The following is a 21,181-nucleotide window of genomic DNA, read 5'->3' as shown; positions in this document are numbered from 1 at the left end:
CTATCTTAACACAGGGCTTCTTAACAGGCTTATGATATCAGTTTCTTCTGAATTCCTTTGGTACAAGCCTGTTTGATGAATGTCCCACCAGTTAAATCTTTGGGAGCCTTTTAGAGGCCAATGAGACCAGGTGATATGTGCCAACAGTTTTGACTTCTAATCAAAGATGTGGACCAGCTTAGGGGTTTTTTTGGGTGTTTTTTTGTTTGTTTTTTTTTTATTAGAAACCAACAAAAGCACTGCCAAACTTCTTGGAAATGGGAATACTGCTAAGCCTGAGCAATAGATTAATGGAAAAATTTCAGTTTTGGAAATTTGTGGCTAAGCAAGCACAGGCTTTGGAGAGGTCGGGCTGCTGAAGGACACAGCATGAGGTGTGCAGCAGCCTTAAATTCTCACTGCTTTGCCTGCAAAGGGCAGGAAATTCCCCAACCCGTGCAAGGTGTCCCTTGCTTTACTAGACTTGAAGAAATAATTACGGGAAGTAACAATGGTCTTTCCTTTAATTAGGACTGGGAAGAGTTTGAAAGCACGGTTTTGCTACTCCCAGATGGCTCTGCATCCTGGGAAGCAAGCAGCTAGCAGCCTTGATTCGCTAGAAGTTCATAATTGATAGCTCTGGCCTTTCCTAGTTAGTTTTGGTGTTGTATCACTGAGGTGGCCTTGGCAAAGGCAGCGGTGGCAGCCCCTGCCTCGGCCTGCTGAGCAAGCCTCAGTTTTTCTGGTGCACAGACAGGAGAAGAGGGAGTTGAACTAAGGTTGGGGTTGAATTAAGGTATTTTGTAGGCAAACAAGAAACAAAATGGGGACAGCCGGGTCTGCCGGCCCTCACGGGTGGCGGAACGCTCCTGAGCGGGGCCGGGCTCCGCGCCGGGGCGGTGCCGTCTCCACGGCAACCGCCGGGCCGCGGCAAGATGTCGGCGGAGGGAGGGCGCCGGGAGGCGGGCGTCGTGTTCCGAGCCCTGCCGCAGAAAACCTTCTCCTGCCTGCAGGACAAGGACATCGCGGACAGACTCCTCAGATGGTGGGGGGAGCGCCCACTAAGGGATGCGTCTGTCTAGGGGCAGCGGGGGAACAGGCGGGCGTGGTGCTGAGGGCTGGAGCCGTTTCCGCGCCCGGTGGCGGCGGGTCCACATCTCTTTTTCTCCTTTCTTTTTTTTTTTTTTTTTTTTTTTTTTTTTAATTCCCCCCAGCCCCTTAATTTGAAGTCTCCTTGATATTTTCCAGGCAGGCAAACAGCGCCTTCTGAGGTGTGAGGCGTCGGTCCTCGCCTCCCACAGTGAGCCGAGATCTATTTCAGCTTCGCAGCGGGGCTCCAGCGCAACTCGAGCCCTCCAAGGAAGGGTTGGAGGCGCTTATAACGGGAATGGAGGGAAAAAACCCAAAATTTAATTGGTCAGAATAGGGCTTTATGTATGTTTTCAGAATATTTAACCTCATTTTTTTCATTTCAGGTCCATGCAAGGCAGGATCACAGCACAGGCGTTCAGTTTTGACCAGCAGTTTAAGCCCTATCAAAAGGATGAGTTTCTTATGGTAGTTCTAAATCCTTTGTATTTTAAGTTGACTTTTTTTTTTCCCCCACCATGAAATTATAGCTACTGGAAAACTGCATACAGCGAACAATGTAGCAGTGCTGAATGCTATTGGTCTGCTCACTGTCTCCTTGAAAGGAGGTGATTTAGGTGTGGTGCTCAAGTCTCTGACTTTGTGGGTTAACTGTATTGTCCAGTAAAAATATTTTATTTTGTACTAATGTTACTCTGCTTTAAGAGGGAACAATTTAGTCTTTCAGGATTCCCAAGAATGGAAATCTGAACTGGGTGCTGATCTTGGCTGCAGCATTTCATGTTGGGAAGTCCACCTAGTGTGAGACTTCAGTGTACATGCTTACAGCTATCAGTAAATTTCTCACAGTAAATTCACAGTGCAATTAGATGTGCATATGCACCACATATCTGAAAATATAACTTTTGAAATGTATTGGATACCATTGCTTTACATTAGAATTTTGAACTCCCAGCTTTTTGAGACTCAAATCTCTTTCTGATTTTGTGTCCTCCATTTCTGTCATCTGCAAAGTCAAATCTCTGCATCTGTTTGCAGACAGAAAAACCTCCAAACTTTTGGTTTTAAAATGTGAATTTTGCATCTGTTGTTTTAAAAATAACTCTTTGATATTTTATATGTGTACTTTATATTGTTATCCTGGGTAAAGAATTCAGCTTCTTTATATCTTAAATTCACACAGAAATGCATCAATATTTATTTCATCTTCCAATTATAAACATTTCAAATTATTGAAATTTACAGAATACCCATTTACCCTCTCAATGCTTGTCTCTTTTGAATTAAAAATGTAAAGCTATCACTATGAAGTTATGAAATCTGAAGAGCTGTGAAGTAATTGGGGAAGAAAAGGTCCATTATATGTAATGTCTGATCTCTCTGTATCCCAGAGGAGTAATAAAGAAATTTAGTGATGCAGAAATTGAAAGATCCATCATTTCATTTTCTTCAGTTTCAGTTTCTTCAGTGATTATTCACTCTGTCTGCATATACGTAAGTGTGGGTTTTCTTAGCTTATCTATCATAGAAACTTGCCAGCTATCAACATTATTATGCATGTCTCCTTCTTTTAATTGATAAATCAATAAGATTGAATTCTTCAAATCTTACTCTGGAATATATCCTCCATCCCTTCAATAACTTATGAATCTCCTCTATATCTGTTTAATAATTTTTGCGTGTCTCTTCTCCAAGCTTCAAATTAATTTAAAAATAGTAAATTTTAAAATAATATTTGGCAACTTACTTTTATCTTCAACAACATTGTATGCAGAGATAGAACTGTTTCATCTCTTCCTCAATTTTCGGTACCTTCATGAATTTCATTCATTTCTGTGTGTTCTTGGACTAAAACTGCTTTATTATAAAACTTTTATAGTACATATGTAAATATGCACCTGAAGGTACCTTCTGTGTATAAAAGACACTGGCTACACTGAGTTACGAAGCCATGGATTTGGTGGTGTGATATTTAGTATACAAACTGAAAGATCATGCAGAAACCACTTACTAATTGGAACCTTATAATTTGGATTGAAAGTATCCAAGGCACTATAACTGATGATTTTGTTTCATTTCATTAACCTGTATTCTCTTATTTGAATATTATAGGCATTTTTTAATGATCAAAGTGTGAACTCCAGTTTAAAGTTGCTGTCAGCTTCAGGACAATGGATTACATTGGGTAAATTTAGAAATAATTAAGCTTTCTTTTAATTTTTTTTAATCTGTTAAATTTAGAATAAATTAATCTTAAATAAAAGTCTTTGCTTTAACTATTTTGCTCTAATTTACAGTTTTCTGATAATGACATTTCATATATGTGTGTTTTCATCTAGTTGAAATATCTTAAAGAATTACTTGTTTTACTAAGTAATAGGAAGAGATTCTACTTCTAGAATAAAGTAACTAAATTGTCACATTTTATGCCTTTTTTTTCTTTTGACCCCTGCATCGTTCCATAAATCAAGCACCTGAAGCTGTTTATAAATGGTTTGTGGCATCCAGTTGACCTGACCATGTATCCAGACATAAACAACTGCATTATTTGTGGAATTATAATAGTACCTTACTCAGATAACGTTTGGAGAAGGTCATTCTTCTATAGATGAAATGACCTGACTTGGAACAGGTCTGAAGATGATTGCTCTATTACAAATTAAATTTGAGAGCAGAGGATTGGTAGAGAACACCCTGAGCTGGTGTAAATCTGGTGTCTGTACAGCCTTGGTGATGGAAGCCCAGATGAGCCCCATGGGACAGGTTGCTCCACTTGCAGCGAATGCTGTGAGGGTCACTTCAACTTGTTGGCTTATCAGAAACTTCTGAGCACACTCCATTAGGTCTGGAGATGCAAATGAGACCCTAAAGCAGGAAGGCCAAAAGCAAACATCACCACATTGAAATTGCGTTTTTCATTTTGTAAGAGGAACACAAAAATTCATGGCAATTGCATGTGATAATGTCATTGTATTTTGTGCATAACGTGATCTCTGATATTGCCAAAGTGATTGTCCAAAATAAGGATATCTTAAAAGAGGATAGTGGGAAACCCTCATTTCTTTTAGTTTGTCTGCAAATACTACTGTGTGTAAATATTTAATGGAGCTTTGGGAATTTTCTAACTTTTCCATTTCAGCTCTCTGGAACTGGCATGGGTTTTTCCTGCTATATACAGTGACACTAGACATTGCCACTTTTTTGTGGCAAAAATCTATTTTCCAAACCCTTCACCTAACTGTTGAAACTATTGAAATATATAAAATGCAAAAACTATCTCAAGTACCCCTTAAGGTACCTCTTCCTCTGGCAAACAGAAAGAAAATATATGTATTTTAAGTCAGTAGTAAACCTTTTCTTGCTTTAGACAGGATTTTTTTTAGGCTATCTGTCTAGTCTACAACTCGACAGTCCCTGTAGTGGAGGTCAGTAGGTTACATACCTTGTGTTAAGAGTGGAGGGTCTCTTGCCAAGTAACCCAGCTTAACTCTTGGTTCTGCTCAATTTTCCTCACAGAAGTGAAGCATTTTGTCCCAAGGACTGGAAGGGTTCCCTTTCCTAAATCCTGAACAGCTGGTGTACCCTGTTTGCTCTTAAAATTTCATCTTCCCATTCTTTGCCTATTTTTGGTGAGGAATGTCGGCACATTTTTCTATACTTAGTCTTCATGTGCATTTTGTGAAAATATAGTAAAAATTAGCTGTGAGTGGGAGGAGGTAAAAATCATAGTATTTTCTTCTTCAGGAGTGCTGATATATTAACCTGGATATACCATTTGCTTATCACTGTGAAGTAACTTTAAAATAACATTCCTGTTGTTAAAAAGATACTGGAAACATGCTTATTTTGCTTTTTAGAAAATATGAAGAAAATACATAGTCTATGTTGATTCAAATACCGCATTTATTCTGTTACAAACAAAAATGTTAGTTTTTGTTTGTTTTTTTTTTAATGAGGGAGATAGTTTGAATGTATAATATAGGTGGGGTTTAGATAGATCCATAGAAACCTCTCTTCTCCTGCCCTCCATGAGCTTGGGCAGAAAGTATTTATGGACCCACGGAAACATGTCAGCATTATAAAGGATTAAAGCATTATAAAGCATTATAAAGCATTAAAACATTACAGTGGTGTTTGTTTTCATAATAATCTTTAGTTTTTTACAGCTGTGGTCCCCTCTTTTCACCTTTTCACTTACTGTGTTTTTTGTCCTGCTAGAATTCTATAATAATATATTGTTTCAAGGACTCCAGCTTCAACATTGCTTGAAATAAAATCATTTTAGGTAAATGATACACAAGGATGTTTTCTACTCTGCTTCCTCTGCTCAGAAAGATACTTCATGACCTCTTTTTTTGCCTGTTGTAGTAGGGATATTTTTCCCCTCCTTCTGGCTACAAGGCTGAGTATCTGATATTTCTGATGTGCTTTAAGCCACCTATTCATCTATTACTCTGATAGTTCAAAAATAGAAGCAGTAAAAGGAACAAATTTGATGCATACCCATTTATGTATGAGTCTTGTGGTTTTTAAATAGCTGCAATGAGAACTAAATAGTTGTTTTCCCCTGGATACATTGCTGGCCTTGCACCTGTCAGCGGTCTTAAGGAGGCAGGACGGTATCTGCTTAAGCTCAATTAACACTTGAAAATTTATCTTCAAAGGGGTAAAGTTACCATCTATTTGTGTAAATAAAAAAACTGGGATTTGCCTAAAGAAAGGTTCTTAAGTTGCCATATGTGCTTGAAGCTTCAACAATTTCTGTCTTTAGAATGGAATTTTAAAATTTGGAAGGAAATCTTAAATCAGAAATTTTTAAACTACTATTATAGGGTATAATTTGCAAAGAATTTTATATGTCATATGAACCCATAAATCATAAACCTACACTTTTTACTTTTGAAATACCCTACTTTTTAATACTGAGCACTGAACTTGGATTATATATAAACTGTTTTGTAAATAGTAAGTTACAATATATTTTTCTGATATGAAAAACTTTTTTTAAATTTTGGAGGAATTCTAAATATACCTAATCCAGGGTTTATGTGCCCCATAGTATATACAATGTGTTAATTTAAAAGTATACTGGCAGCACTTTATAGATATATAGAACAGAGTTGGCTGTCACACTTAAACTGTTTCAGGATTTCTCATCTCTTTGTTTTCTACTTGTAGAGTTGTCAAGGCATTTCTTCTTCCTCCTTTACTGCTTACTTTTATAGTGTTATTAAAGCCTATCATTCATGTCCAGGAAATCCTGAATTTCAAATCTCACCTCTCAAACAGAGAGTAAGACCATGCAGTGTATTTAAACTTTTCCATGTGTAGTTTGGTTTTCAGAACTACTGAATGGATTACAAAGCTCTTGATTTATTTTTTTTTTTATTATTGAAATTTTCATAAAACCTTTTTTCAGAGCAGAAGTCTCCTTCCCTTCCACCAATAAAATCTTTATAATTTAAGGCTTATAAATAGCTCAATTTCCTATACTTTTAGCTTAGCAGCTGGATCTTTCCCTTTTCTCAAGTTATTTAGCATCTGATGTTTGTTAGTCAACTCCGGTTTTAATGTTAATTTTAAAATTATTTATGTGAATAAAGCTGATTTAGCTCTTACTAAATCCCTTATAAAATAAAAATTCAATCCCTGGGAAAGGGAGCTGAAGAATTAGAAGTTAGAGGAAACTGGAAGTGAGGGGGTGGGAGGAAGTATAAATAAATAACTATAAATTAGTTTGGGTTTTTTTCATAGGTTTTAAGGCTGTAATTCATGTTTTTTTCTGACTTGTTTTTGATTGTGTAATATGGTTTTTTAATAGCCACTGTGTGTACAGGTAGGAGAATGTACTAAACCTTTTATTCTTTAATAAAATATACCCTTTTTCATAACCATTGTCTGTAGACAGGAAGCTAAGCAATTAAATGCTAGGGTTTTGTCTTTAAAAGGCTTTCTTGACTTCACAATGGTCCAATAGAATAGTTTTTAAATTTCCTGTTGGTATTTCAGCTTAAGCAGGCATATTTTCAAGCTATCAATTTATAACTTCTCTTTATTTTTTTTCCTGGTATTGATTGGTTGGGTGGTACAGTTTACACAGGTTTAGATATTAAAATGCCAGCCCTACTTAACCTATGAATAAATAGTCTCTTCTCTATGTAGTAGTATATTTCTGTAGGTGTTGGGGCAAGAGAAAATTTAGGTTATGCTGTGCTTACAAGGATTAGGGTTGGAGTGAAATGGTAGGTGCACTTGGAAGCATCATGGTTCATGCATCCCTTTTTGGCATGTTTCTGCTCCTGAAATGCTGTCATCTAGAGGGAAATTTGGACATTTCCTAAATAGTAATGCTTAGATCATTTAGGTCAGTTTGTCAGGACAGCACTGAATTTTATCTTTAATCATATGATAAAAAGCCTTTAGATACTGTGATGTTGCTGGCCAGTCACCCATGAAGGGAACCTACAGAGGAGAAGGGATAAGAATAAACTCATGGACAGCTGGAATGCTGTGAATATTCTCTCCACTGAGACACAGTGTTCAGTCATGCTCTCCTCCCCTCTCCTGTTTAGAAGCACTTTGAAGGGTGTTCAGGTGGACCTGAAGATGGGTAGAGAACATGTTCTAACACTTGGGTTGAACACTTGGACTGCAGATAGCAGGCAGAACTGGTCTGAGTCCAAAGCTTCTTAAACATGGGGCGTAATGCTACTTGAGATGCCTTAAGTTATCCAATACCATGCAGATAGATTTGTAGATGTAACACTGTATATAGAGAAGACGTGCCCTTATGGACTGATACCTCTTTAAGGAAAATACTGTAGGGCATCTCAAATGGCACTAGATGTCTGTGAGCAACAGGATACAGTCTTGGAAGATTTGCAAGCAGAGGGAAAAATAAATTATAGAAAAACATATTCTGCATTTAATGATTACAGAGATAATACTCCAGATTCATACAGGAAGTGCTGATAGTACCTTTTTCGTCTTCTGAAATAGCTGGTTAATAAAGCTTACAGTGGCTACAAAATAGCTTTTTAAAACGTTCAATATAGTACTTAAGTCAAAAATTCTTCAAGACTCTGTTCATTTTGGTTTTTACTTTGTGGGGTGCTGTTAGCAGCTATTGACTTCAGTGCTTCATCATGCCAAATTCGGCATATGTTCTCAGATGCTTTAAGGTTAAGCTGTGGAATATGATTTTCTAAGGGTGTGATCTAATGTGATGCTGGGTTCACACGGTGTTCCATCTATCCCTAGTTTCGGTTGACGGTATTTACCAACAGGGGGAGCAGACACATGAGCCTTAATGGAAAGTAGAATTGAGATGAATTTTAGGTTTCCTTCGTAGCTTTCTTTGGTTTTTTGTTTGGTTGGTTTGTTGTTTTTGTTTGTTTTTGGGGTTTTTTGGGGGGACTCCGTGATTGAGTCATACTTACATGATCTGTGGTTTTTTTTTTAAAACATGAAACATGCAACCAGCTTCCTATATCTTCCAGGTTCCAAAGTGACAAAAATTGAAGCTACTGTGGTACCCTGTACACAGATTTCCATGTCATTTTTTGATCGGCTGTACTCTGAAGGAATTGTTAGAGAAACTGGAACTATTGTGAAATGTTATGATGACTATTATGATGATATTCTTATCTCTGATGAATTAAGGAAGGTCAGTGTAATAATGAATAATTTATTATAATTTTTCCTACTCTATTAGGTATTATAAGGTTGGTTTTTTTCTAACAGTGGTAAAAACAGGGATCAATAACCACAGTTTTCAAACTGCAGCACTGCAGTGCCTGAATATGTGAAAGAAATAACTTTTTTTCCAGGTAAGCCCTCTTCCATTTTTAAGTGGGAGAAAAAAATAAAGCTGCCTTCTACCCACCTATGTCTCAGGCAGTCAGTGCTGGGGGTGTATGGGGAAATGCAACTGTTTGTTTGCTTAGAAGGGGGAAACAAAGGGTGCCAAAGACAAGATGCTGTGATACTCAGAGCTGTAGGTTCACTCAGCCTTCAAGGTAGGGGATAAAATTGAATGTGTTTGATAGCTACGTCCTGAAGCGTTCCTGGACAGGATGACAATCATATGTGAAGGCATTTAAAGAAAGCCATCTTAATACATTTTCTCTAAAGCAAGAGGAACTATGGAAAAGGAAATTATTTTTCTGTGTAATACTGAAAAATTACTAAATACAACTCCTGAACAGGCCTGCAATGTAAAACTGTTTGTTATACTCTAGTGGAGGTGTCATAAAGCAGATTATCTGAAAAAGAATCTCTAGCAGTGGCACCCTTTTAATCAATGTACGTCTTTACTATGTTTCTTTTGACTTCATAAGCTAAAACCATTTTTTAAACTTATGTTTGTGTAGCATTAGCAAAGCATAGTGTGGGAGAACTGGATTTTGCTCCTCCTTGTATATATAATCAACATAAGTACTAAATAATTATAGAGTTGCACTCATTTGCACTTGGCAAATCCTTTGAAGGCAACGTATTTGAACCTGTGACACTGGTTACAGGATGTGGCCTGAAATACTGGTCTGTCTTGTAAAGTTCTGGGAAAAGGTGAGAACTCAAGCTCATGTTTGAATTTCAGATGTAGTTTGTAGCCTAGCAGTTCAAAATACATGTATTTATTTATAATTTGGGTACATGTAAAATGTTTTCTGAAAACTAAATATATTGTGTGTAGGAAGGTTAGAGGCAACATTTGAAATTAGAAATTATTGGGGTTTCACTGTCTTCCCAGTTTCCTTTCCATGGAAGTGATGTGTGTGTTAGCATTTGCAAGCTGAGGGTTTAACATTGGTTTGAAACAAAGGCGATTCCTACTCCTAAGACCTAAGACAGCAGAAAAAATAAGTCAGTCCAGGAATGACATCAAAACTTCAAATTAATTAGTCAGGGCTCTAGGACAGAAAACTGTAGGGGGCACCAAACTGTCTCTTGGTGTCAGAGAGTGGCCCTCATCTGCAAGACTCCATGATTCTTTCCTACCTGCCATGTGTTGTCTTGTTTCAGCCAAGGAGGTTGGAATATGTATGAGGTGGCCATCCAAAACAGTTGTTGCTCTGACCCCTTTTTACTCAAGTTGTGTAGTTTTTTTATAAAGAGGACCAGAGAGCAGTGGGCAGATGTCTAACTTTGACCAGTTTGCCTGGGCTGGCATCTGCAGTTTGGCTGATGTGACTCATATGTCTTGTAGCCATTGTGAGTTACAATTCCTGCCCACATTTACACGAACCAGTGTTGACACTAATCTGGCAAGCCCTCTGTGTTCACATAATATCTCAGCAAGAGGCAGGTGAGATGCATGGAGGCAGCTGGATGCATGTCTGGCTAATCCAGGCCACAGATCAGGGCTCACTGGAGTCTGCAATAAAGAATGATGGCAGTTTGAGTGACCTCTGGGAGATCCTCAGGATTCCTTTACAAATGTGAAATGACTGTGTCAGTCTAAAAGTGAAAAAGCAAATGCTACCAAAAACAGTTACCAAATTGTTTAACAGCAATTGACATATCAAATATAGGTGGACTACTTTCAGATTCATTGTTTCATTAGCATGACAGACAATTAATCAGTACAGTCAAAGAACAAGACTTGAAAAATATTAATTTCTATCTTTTGGACACAAATCTGACAGTGATTCTGCTTTATATTATATGTAAGGATTTTGAACCTAATTGCATCATTGGAAGAAGGATTTAGAAATATGTATTTCCATCCCTCATCAATATACTTTATATGGACATAATTTTTGTGTACTAATTGCATTATTTATAAGCTAAATCTTAAATAAATTTTTATCAAATTGACTTCCTTGTTTTTTCTGTGTTCCACAAGGTCTTGCTTCTGGAGGATTCTGACCATTATGATTTATTCACTCAACTGGATCGTGAGGAATTTCTGTTCTGTCTTTTTAAGCATTTTTGCATTGGAGGAACTCTTTGCCAGTTTGAAGATGCAGTTGACCCATACTTAGAAACTACAAAAGCTTTTTATAAAGACTTGGTGAGGTAAGTGTTATTCACTTTTTGTAAAACTGTGTACATATACTGTCCATAGATACTTTGTGTTGATTTACATTACTGCTTCAAAAATGGGGCTGTTCTTTAACCCACCTGCAAGCTTTTTTGTGTCCAAATATCAAAATACAATGGAAAAATGGTAGTAGCTCTGTGGAAAAATATATGCATATTTTCATTGATAAAATATCAACAATTGAGTCTTGCCTGTATTATCTTGGGCTACTTTCAATTAAACTGCTTTTAATTTAGGATTTAAAAATTGAAATAATTAGTTGAAACTTTCAGTTCCATTTATTTTTTATCCCTGCTGATTTTTTTTTTATTTGATTTTTTTTTAATACAGTTGGATTTTGGTCTTCCTAGTTCTGCAAATACACTTCTCCCAGTGTAAAGCTAAGGGTGATAGATTCTTGCTGTTAATGTGACATGGTGAACTAACATTTTTTATCACATTTGGTGTATGGAATTATTTGGAACCTTATGTGAGGGGATTTTTTTCCATTGAGATTAGAGATAATTGATCAGAGGTTTAGATTCACTGTAAACACGCAATTTTTGTCCTGCTTTGATATATCCATATGCTGACTTCTCTAGTTAACAAAACTTCTTATGTTCTGGTTGCTGGGAAATGGAATGTAGTTACTGGTTATACAGACTAATTCTTAGTTAAACTAATGGAAATATAAAGATTGTAAAAGATATTACTAAAATTTTTGTTAGTATGAGTGGTTTTGGTATTTTCATCTCATACATAGATGAGAATCAAGTGGGTTCTTCAGAAATACAGCATCTGACATAAAAGGAACTATCAATGTTTAACCTCCCTTTTCTTTTATATTGGTCACTCTGCACTTGAATCAAGCTGCTTGTTCCTTCAGTCCTGGGCCATAGGTGACTCTGCATTGACTGCAGCTGTTTCTGCTCTTCTGTTGTTGAATTCATTTAGGACAAAGAGCAAATTCAATCAGTTCCTTCACTTTACTGCTCCCCTTTCCTGTTGAGTTGTTTTATCCTAAATATATTCAAGTTCTGTTCTAAGCCATTCATTTGCTTTATCTTCCTATCTCCTTAAACCTCTTTCCATTCTTTTTCTTTTTCATGCTGTAAAATTTGATAAGGATGTCAAATAGTTCTTGTTACTTAAAAGAGAAAAAAAGCCTCTGCCAAGATCCTCCCACAATTTCATCCTGCTTTCAAAGTTTATTTTTTCTGTATCCTCAACCTGTTCCCTATTATCCCTTTGTATTTTCCTCTTGCAGGCTGCTTCTGCCCTTCATAAAATATTTAGGAGAAAATATTTCAAAATGTATTCCTGTGTTGTTTGGGTTTGGTTTTTTTTTCGCCAGTTGGTAGATTGCTTTCTATCCTCCCAAGTGTTGAAGTGATGTAATTGATCTTCAGTATTTGTGTACCATGTGTCTCTCCATTTCTGTGCTGGTAAATGTCTGCTGGTTTCTCACTGCCAGAGGAGCTGGTGTTTAGCACTGGTTACCAGTTGAAAACAAAATTTACCATTTCACTGAATCTTTCTTCTTTCTCCTTTAATATTGAGTTCTTTGTCAGTCCCATGAGAAAAGCTTTTGATCTTGACATTTCAGATGTTCCCTCCCTCTTCAGAATCATGGTTGTCTTTTGCTTGGTCTCATTTCCCCCTGCTCCCAGTTTATCCAAAATGATGCTTCTGTTTTATTTCCACTGTGTTAAGAGAGAAAAAGACAGTGACTGGCTCTGAATAAGGACACTAATGACAGTCTCAACTTAATTTCTAATTTCTGGTCCATGCTGTGCACTGTTACTTCATTCTTGTGCAAATTACACCAGAAAATAAAGCAATTAAAATTACTTTCTTATAGCCTCTTATTTTCAGTAAAATATTGCTAACGATCTCTTAAATTCTGTTTCACCCTCAAATTTGTATTTAATACCAAGTTTTGTTTAAATTTTTTCTTAGACTGCTATCTTCTGGTTTCATTGTATCTTGGATGACAGTTGCATTGGATACGTTCTACTCTTTGTAAAGTGATATTAAAAGCTTTTCAAGGTATTTAAAATTCTGTAAAATATCCTTAAGGTTTAATTTTTGTTTGAGGATCAGAAAGCTTGGTAAAAAACAAATGGATACTTAATAATTATTAGCTGCTGGCTGCTGATGATTAAAAAATTAGCTGCCACAGATTAATTCAGTCTAGTAACCGTGAGCCTATGGAAGTATGAGCTACCACTGTTTAGTCCTGTTACAGTATTCCTTATGGGCAAGAGCCTTGGCATGAGGAGTTCCACAGAAGTGCCTTTACTGCTAGGAGCAGCAGACCTGTTAATGAGCTTTTCCCTACTTATCTTTATTACAAATTCTTTTTCTGGCCATACCTGAGTTCTAACTCCAAGGCACTAGCATTGAAAATAGTGTAAAAAGTTTTAAGGTTTCATTTTATTAAAGCATTTCTATGTGCATCGCTTTATTATGAGCAAATGAAATAATATTTTTGAAGTTAACAGCTCTAGATATTTTACAAGCTAGGTACATCCAAATACAGCTACTAAATGGTGGAGATTTTTTTCTTTGCAAAAAGAGTGATATATTCTTACTAAAAAATTAAGGCACAACTTGTAGTCTGTTACTAACCCATCAGTAATTAGTCTGTGATCAGTTGAATCCATGCAAAATTCTACTGTTTAGTGTTGTATTCTGTGTAACCTAATGGGTTTTACAGGATACAACACTAAATAATACAACACTAAATAATTTCAAATCCCTTGTTGTAGTATTTTGATTTAAAGAATATATTTATGTGACAAAAACTTTGAAATAATGAAAATATAATCTATGAATCTCTGTTGATAAATCTTGTCTTCTGTACTTACCCCCTGATTTTTCTAAGTGTCTTTCCATGGTGACAGCTGCTGTAGCATCTTGTAGTGATTGTTTTCTTCTCCTTCCTTTACTTCCATCTCCATGCCCTTTCCCCCATAATGAATGAATGTATTTGAAAGTATTAAGTTGCTCTTCTATTGTTTGGAAAGCCTAGTAAAATATTGCCAGGAAGGTTGGGATATAAATAAAGCCCAAAGTGAATAAAGAGACCATGAGGATATTTGCTCTTCATAAAAAGAGAATAGATGCACATTAAAACGATGTACTACCATATCAAATGAATAGTTTAGAAGTTAACAATTTGAAAGAACATGGGGCTATTAACATTATTTTTAAAGAAATACTATCCTCTTCAAAAGGACAAGATAATTTTTTTCTAAAACCTTTCAGGGGAAAAAAGAGAAATAGAGAAAATGAGTTTGTCAAAGGCAACTTCTTGGTTTTCTTTCAAGTCCAGCAAAGGAAGAATTCATTTGATTTTAACAGACACAAATTTTTGCCTTAAAAAATAACCAAAGTACTGAAAATAAACATTCTGAAAAATTGCTTACAGGAAGCTAACCACAAGGGGAAAATTTCTCAAGGTCATGGAATAAATAGGAATAAATAAATATTCTTTGGTATCCCAGATATATAAATATATACGTACATACATATATACATATATATATATACATACACATATATATAAATATATATATATACATATACATGCACATATACATACACACACACACACACACACACACACATATATATATATATATATACATATACATATACATATATAACATGAAAATTAAGAAGCCAGAAATTGACAGGATAGTTTTCTGGCAGAAGAATCTGAAGTCAGAGCCACTTAAATACAACTGGTGCTTTTGGGGGTGGTGATATATGGTAGAAGGCAATAATGCCACCAGTCCTCTATGTCTTGTTCTGAAAATTGTCACTCTTTCCACAGAGACGGTTGAAGAGTTTCTGAACTGCTGCAGTTACAACCTGGTGTTTCAGCATAAAATGACATCTGTGTTAGTTTGGCTTAGTGTGCTGGTCAGTAAACTGCAGTGGTTCAGAAGCTGAGTCATGAGGTAGCTGAGCTGTCCTGCTGGGAAGGCAGTCATCTCTGGAGGGGTGGGAAGGCAGACAACTGGGGTCAGTACCGATTTCAGCAGTGCTGTCTTCATCCACTGTTGAGTATGTCAACATGTCAGATGCAACAAAAAGTTCTGAGAAGGCCTCATTACTGACTGACCACAGGGAAGATTAGCTTCACAGTATAGATTCAAACATGACTGTGTCATTACTCTACAGATGAAATCAGTTAATTGGAGAGTCAATCTCTTTTACTGGCTGCAGAGATTGAATCAACAAAGGTGTTGTTGCTTGATTTATTTGTTCTTATAAAAAGAAGCTTTGCCAAAGCTCTGGTAACGGTGGACTGCTGTCACAGCTTAGACCTGGTGTGGTGTTCAACTGGGCTGTTTCACGCATCCTCTTGTAACTTGTCTACACTGGGACCTTCCTTAGGAATGGAACCTATTTGTGACAAGGCAGGTTTTGAGCTATGCATTTCTTGGAAGCGTATAAGTATAGAAGTTTTAAGCCTCAGCTGTTCCATAGTTAGTTAATGTAAATGGGAATATGCAAAATTAGATAAATGAATAGCAGTTGCATGATCTAATTTCTGAAGAAATGTAAGCATCACTTAAAGCAGACTTGAGGAAAAATTATATATTAAAATACTTCAAATAGGTTGAGATGCCTGGTTTATTTTCAATAATATCCAGTGTTATTAGTAAATGTGATGAAAGAAATGGCAATCTTCACAATAAACAGTCTAAATATAAAAGCTCAGAACTAATCCCATCCCAAGTTGCCTAGCTGACTATATATACAAAATTCCAAAGGAGAAAAAATAAACCTAAACTATAATTATATACTAATGAAAAAATGAGCTAAAGAATGTATTTCTTCACCATTACTGCTGCTACTTCTTGTAGTCTGTATTAAGATGCATTTCACTTTGCAGGTTTTTTTCTCAAAGAATATGTGAAAAGATTTTTATGAAATGTTTAGCTGCATAATTTTTTGTATCTATCAAAATGAAAACTCTATATTTGGAATCATCGGAATCATCTAGGTCTGGGTAATATTGCTGTGATTTAGTAGCTGAGAACAGTGAAACCAAGTCAGATGACTAGATATATTCAATATTTTTAAGTAAAATATCACAATAACTCTGTTATCTAACAATGGCCACATAGCTTTTTATGTTTACTATGACATAATTTTAGCTATAAATTTGACCTTCATAAAAATTGAGCAAGGACACAATGCATATGTTTAAAATGTATTTAATAAATTAAAGAGTCTAATTATCAGTATTTATGATATATACTAAGTATGTATTATACCCCTGTATTTCAGTGTTCAAAAGAACCCTGAAACAAAAGAAATACATATTATTTCTACAGTCTTCAGAGTGTCTGCATATGTAAGTATTAATATTTTGTATATGGGATATTACTGGCACTAATATATATAACATGAAAATAATGAATTTACTTTTACAAAAAGAAAATATAATATTCCATTATAATGGGTTATTTCCCCATAGCTGTTTTTTTTTTTTTTTTAATTCATTAACTCTTTCCCTGGCCTCATCCTGTTTCTCATCCTCTTTACTAACTTTTCATTAGTAACCACCAGCTAAAGTTTTATTTGGTAGCTCACTAAAAATAGATTTGCTGGATTGCAGTGGAAATCATAACAGTCATCCAGAAACTAGATAATGAAAAAAAAATAAAATCTGAGTAATTCTGGGTTTAGATAATAATAAAACTTGAGTTAGCAACAAGGATCAAGGATGCACTCTTGACTTCCTATGGTTCTGTTTTGAAATGTTGCTAGAGCTTTGTAAATAGCTTGTATTGCATCTCTTTCTGTAAAGACTGCAAGGATGTTTAGTATACAAAAGGGCTGGGGTGGTGAGATGACTGCTAACCTCTTTTCCCCTCCCTCGTCAAGTCTCATTCCTATCTGTTTCCCTTGCAAAATCATACATTTACCATCAAGATAAGTTTGAGAACTGACTGCATGTTTACTAGATTCAGCATATCTGTCATTTAAGTTGTTACAGTAGGATGAACTACTCCAAATTCTTCTTGAGTAACCAGAATATGTGATAATTAAATGTCAGATAATGTACCGACTTTCAACAGCAGTAGCTGATGTCATTTCAGCCTGCACAAACTTCCCTGTAGGTTGCCAATAACCCAGTTGTTCATCTGTTGGTCATCATCTTTTAAGTACTATGTATGATTCATAAAAGACTTTTGAAAATAAACACTTTATGGGTGTATCAAAATTTATCTTTCTGCTATGTTGCAGACTGTAATAAAAATAAAAAAGCAAAACCCTGGTAACTGGATGTTCTTCTGTTATTACTGGTCCTTTCCAACCTCTGAATCAAATGCATTGATGTGAATTGCAGATTTCTGTGTTTAGGTAGATGGACATTAAAGAGCTCCCCTGTGTTTGCCATACATTAAATATCATGAGAACTACAGAGGAAAAAATCAAACAAACAAACAAAACCCCAACCAAACTTTAGCAACTTTTTTGTAAATAAAATAGATGGACAAAAGAAGATCCACTGTTAATGCAGAGCAGGATATGTTCCTTGTACCCTTGGAGAAAAATTGGGATTACTGCACATTCTGAAAATTTGTGGGGTGAAGGAGAATTCTGAAATTACATTTTCTATTAAAGAACGTCTTGAAGAATTTTGTCTCAGAAAACAGAAAGGCTAAACAGCATGTCTAGACTGTTTAACGGTTTTGTGGATCAAAACTACTTCACTTGACACAGGAAGGACACTTACTGGAGCACTAATGTCTCGTGTTTGTGATGAAAAGTTTCTCTCAAGGAGATAACTACATTTATGCAGTGGATTCAGTTTCTGAGTTCATTTGATAAATAACTGTAGAGTGATATTATAATACTTATGTGGATTACAGTTTAATTATTAATTTAATTATTAATTATTAATTTAATTATTAAGTATATAATTTAATTATATTCATTAGAATATTACATATTTTATTATTAACTTTTTAAGCCAAATTTTCTTGGTTTGTATCTGTAAGAAAAGGTCATATCCTCCTAGCTTGATGAAAATAGATAAATCATTTTTAAAATAAATAAATTTGTTGAGGCTTCTCTTACAAATGTCTGTAGAGCTCTTTAGCATCAAAACATGATAGACCTAGGCATCATAAGAGAAATAATTTTAGATCTTGTGACAAAGTACTCTGTTTAACTCCAAACCTTAACATTAACCCTTGAGAGCTTTGGAGCTTTGCATATAATGAAACACTTTTACAGCTTAAATATTGGAATGCTCAATGATATTTTGGAACTTTCTTTACTTGAACCCAAACTGTGGCAGTGTTAGAAATCAGAATAATGCAAAGTTTGTTCAAGAAGTATTTAAAAAGTTTGTCAATTACATTATGCAGTTTTGAGAATGTTCAGCAGTATTTTTATTTCTGTTTTATGCTATGCATATGTATTCTTAAATCATCAGCTGTGTTGCTACAAAGAAAAAATAAAATGATCCTACTCTAACATCAGTAAATCAATCATTACACCCCCTGCATGTGTGAACCAAAGTCCACACTGCAGATGGAATTGGTATGATTCTTAACTTGTGTACATGCATGAATGTAAATATCAGAGCCTTTATAGTCAAGCATTTTAGGGGTTTTATTACCTCTTTTGCTAATTAAAATAAACTTAAGAACACTTTTCATTTAATTAGGTTAAATTGACTATTTTCCTGATACCGAGGTTGGTATATTGCTTGAAATGCCTCATTGCTAGAACCACATTGTTTTTGTTCTTGAGCTGTTGAACAAATTTTTAGTGGGCTCTCAGTGCCTCTAAACAGTCAAAACCTCAACTGCCATCCATCAATTCCACAAAGACTGCAGGAGTGGGATCCTCAGTAGCAGTGGGAAAAGTGTTTAACTAGCAACCACATCTTGATGTTGATCTTGTCTTACTGTTTTTTTCTTCAGTTACATGCATGAGCTTAGGTTATTTTTGGATCAGATTCCGAAGACCTTCCCTTTGATGCTGAGCCCTATAAAATCATAAAATTTGTTCTTACTGCAGTTGAGAATCTAGTGTTTGTTACAAATGTATCCTTAAAAAACACCTGAAGAGAGCTAGTTATCCTACAATTGGAGCTACAGAGCTTGTATGCTGTGCTGCTTATAGAATGCTATTTCTAGCTTGTGGCATTTGACTACCATTGGAATATTTTGGGAATAAATCTTATCAAATCTCTACCTGTCTCAAACAGTGCTTTTATGAGGTGCTTAGCTTAATTTAAGATTTAGGTGTTTGAATAGTTCCCCAAAGGAAGACAGCAGAACATCTGATAATGGATTCATTCTCTTTGAAGTAGAAGGAGAAAATGGGATACCAGTAACACCTAAAGGATAAAATTCACAGATGGCCAGAAATGGGGACCCAGCTCTTTTCCTTCTCAGCTGACTTAACCACTGAGAGAGGCAATGGTTTTCATGTTTCCTTGGTCCAAAAAAAAAGATTATTTTATGCAAAGGAGGACAGCTTCAACAAAAGAATGTGAGAGATGTAGAATCCGGAATAATCTGTAGTCTGTAAATTTAAAATTTTCCTGAAGAAAACAAACAATATATGCAATACAGCAATTTCTGTCAAGCAAGAAAAGTGTAACAGAACCTACATCTCTTCAACTGTTGTAGAAAGGTGTTGGGGAGCAGGAGGAAACCGTTTCATGTTTTAAAAGAAAGGAGGTGTCAGCTACATATTTATTGGTCTTTCACATATTTAGTTACCACACTGACTAAATAAAGAAAGCCAACCATTTAAAAATCCCTCCATCTAGTTTCTGGATCCCTACTGGACTTGAAGTGTGTCCAGCTGTGCTGCTCTGTCAACACTGAAGCTTTTATTGACATGTACAGACATGGGATGTTAATGTGAAGAGCCCAGTTCCTATGCTGATTGTCAGCTGAATATGTTTTTTCAGGATTTTGCAGCTAGGTGTCTAGAATCCCTTCAAGCCCTTTCTGATGACTGGAACACAAGATGTTTTCAGTAATAGTCCAAAGTTGTTAATGTGATCTGTAATGAGTATTTTGCTTAAATGCAAATATTGGAACCTGAACAGATGCATTAGCAAGTGTTAAGTGAAAAAAATTATGGATGGAACAGCTTTATGTATTAATATAGAGTACATGATTTTTTTTTCTCTTTCAAAAGAAACGTGATGGGCTGTTGTATATTTAATCCTTTGTATTTTAGGCTCTAATTGTGTAAACACTTGCTTACATGTTTAATTTTACATTTTATATAAATATTACATTTACCTCAAGGTTATTTGATACATCTAGCCAGAATTACTGTGCATTTTGTAGTGTTGGGATCCTCATGGGGAGATAATACCGTTTAAATAAACTGTGGTGTATTTGCTCTATTTTGTTGTGCAATAAACTGTTACAATTGGAACAATATTATTAACTTCAGATTTTGTTAATTCTCTTACAGATATCTCTATTGTCCCTAATACTGTTTCGGTTTTTTTTCTTTCTGTCAGGATGCTAATGGCCTGTGTTACCCTTCAAGCAAAAGCCACCAACAGACTTTTGCCTACTTGATTGTGGATCCCTGCAAGCGACACGTGAATATTCTATATCACCGATTCGGAAGCCTATTTACAAACTAATTATAAACCTGGCTGGTCCCTAATTTTGTAATGGAGGTTGCCTTCTTTCTGGTGGGTTGAGGTAGTCATTGAATAGTTTTCTGACGAGGAAAGCTCAACTCCTTGGTGACACGCTCTGAAGTGCTTCCCGTTCACTCAGATGTCACTATGTGGTTAGTGACAAAAGTTTTCCGGTATTTATAGTTCTTGAAGCTGTTTTCTTGGCCGTTTCCCCCCTTCCCTCACCCGTTTTATCTAATAAAAAGTGTTTCTCTAGAGGTCTCGTCATTTTTACGAGCCAGCTTTACAGACCCGCCTCGCGTAACTGCAGGGGAGGCTCTGCAGTCGGTGAAAGCTCTACGGAACGGGGAGAAAGCGCGGGAGGAGACCGGCGGGAGGGGTCCCGGGCAGATGCCCCCTCCGGGCCCTGGGGAGGGAAGCGCGGCCGCCCC

General features: G+C 36.0%; 1 protein-coding gene across 1 annotated transcript; it reads left to right on the top strand.

Moving 5' to 3' along the window:
- The first annotated feature begins 881 nt into the window (after positions 1-881).
- Positions 882-21,007, top strand: CFAP300 (cilia and flagella associated protein 300). The gene is made up of 7 exons (XM_058854981.1): positions 882-1,024; positions 1,455-1,536; positions 3,181-3,253; positions 8,568-8,734; positions 10,916-11,088; positions 16,400-16,466; positions 20,622-21,007. The coding sequence occupies exons 1-7, from the start codon at positions 915-917 to the stop codon at positions 20,748-20,750; spliced, it is 801 nt and encodes a 266-aa protein (XP_058710964.1). The 5' UTR covers positions 882-914; the 3' UTR covers positions 20,751-21,007.
- Positions 21,008-21,181: the final 174 nt, after the last annotated feature.

The sequence above is a fragment of the Poecile atricapillus genome, chromosome 1 (assembly GCF_030490865.1).
Source record: "Poecile atricapillus isolate bPoeAtr1 chromosome 1, bPoeAtr1.hap1, whole genome shotgun sequence".
Taxonomy (NCBI): Eukaryota; Metazoa; Chordata; class Aves; order Passeriformes; family Paridae; genus Poecile; species Poecile atricapillus.
This window is presented reverse-complemented; position numbering and strand designations above follow the sequence as displayed.

Excerpts from the sequence above, each read along its gene's own strand:
- CFAP300 (XM_058854981.1), top strand. The coding sequence starts at position 915 with ATGTCGGCGGAGGGAGGGCGCCGGGAGGCGGGCGTCGTGTTCCGAGCC. Across the intron at positions 1,537-3,180 it reads AAAAGGATGAGTTTCTTATG|GCATTTTTTAATGATCAAAG; the intron begins GTAGTTCTAAAT and ends TGAATATTATAG. Across the intron at positions 3,254-8,567 it reads AGGACAATGGATTACATTGG|GTTCCAAAGTGACAAAAATT; the intron begins GTAAATTTAGAA and ends TATATCTTCCAG.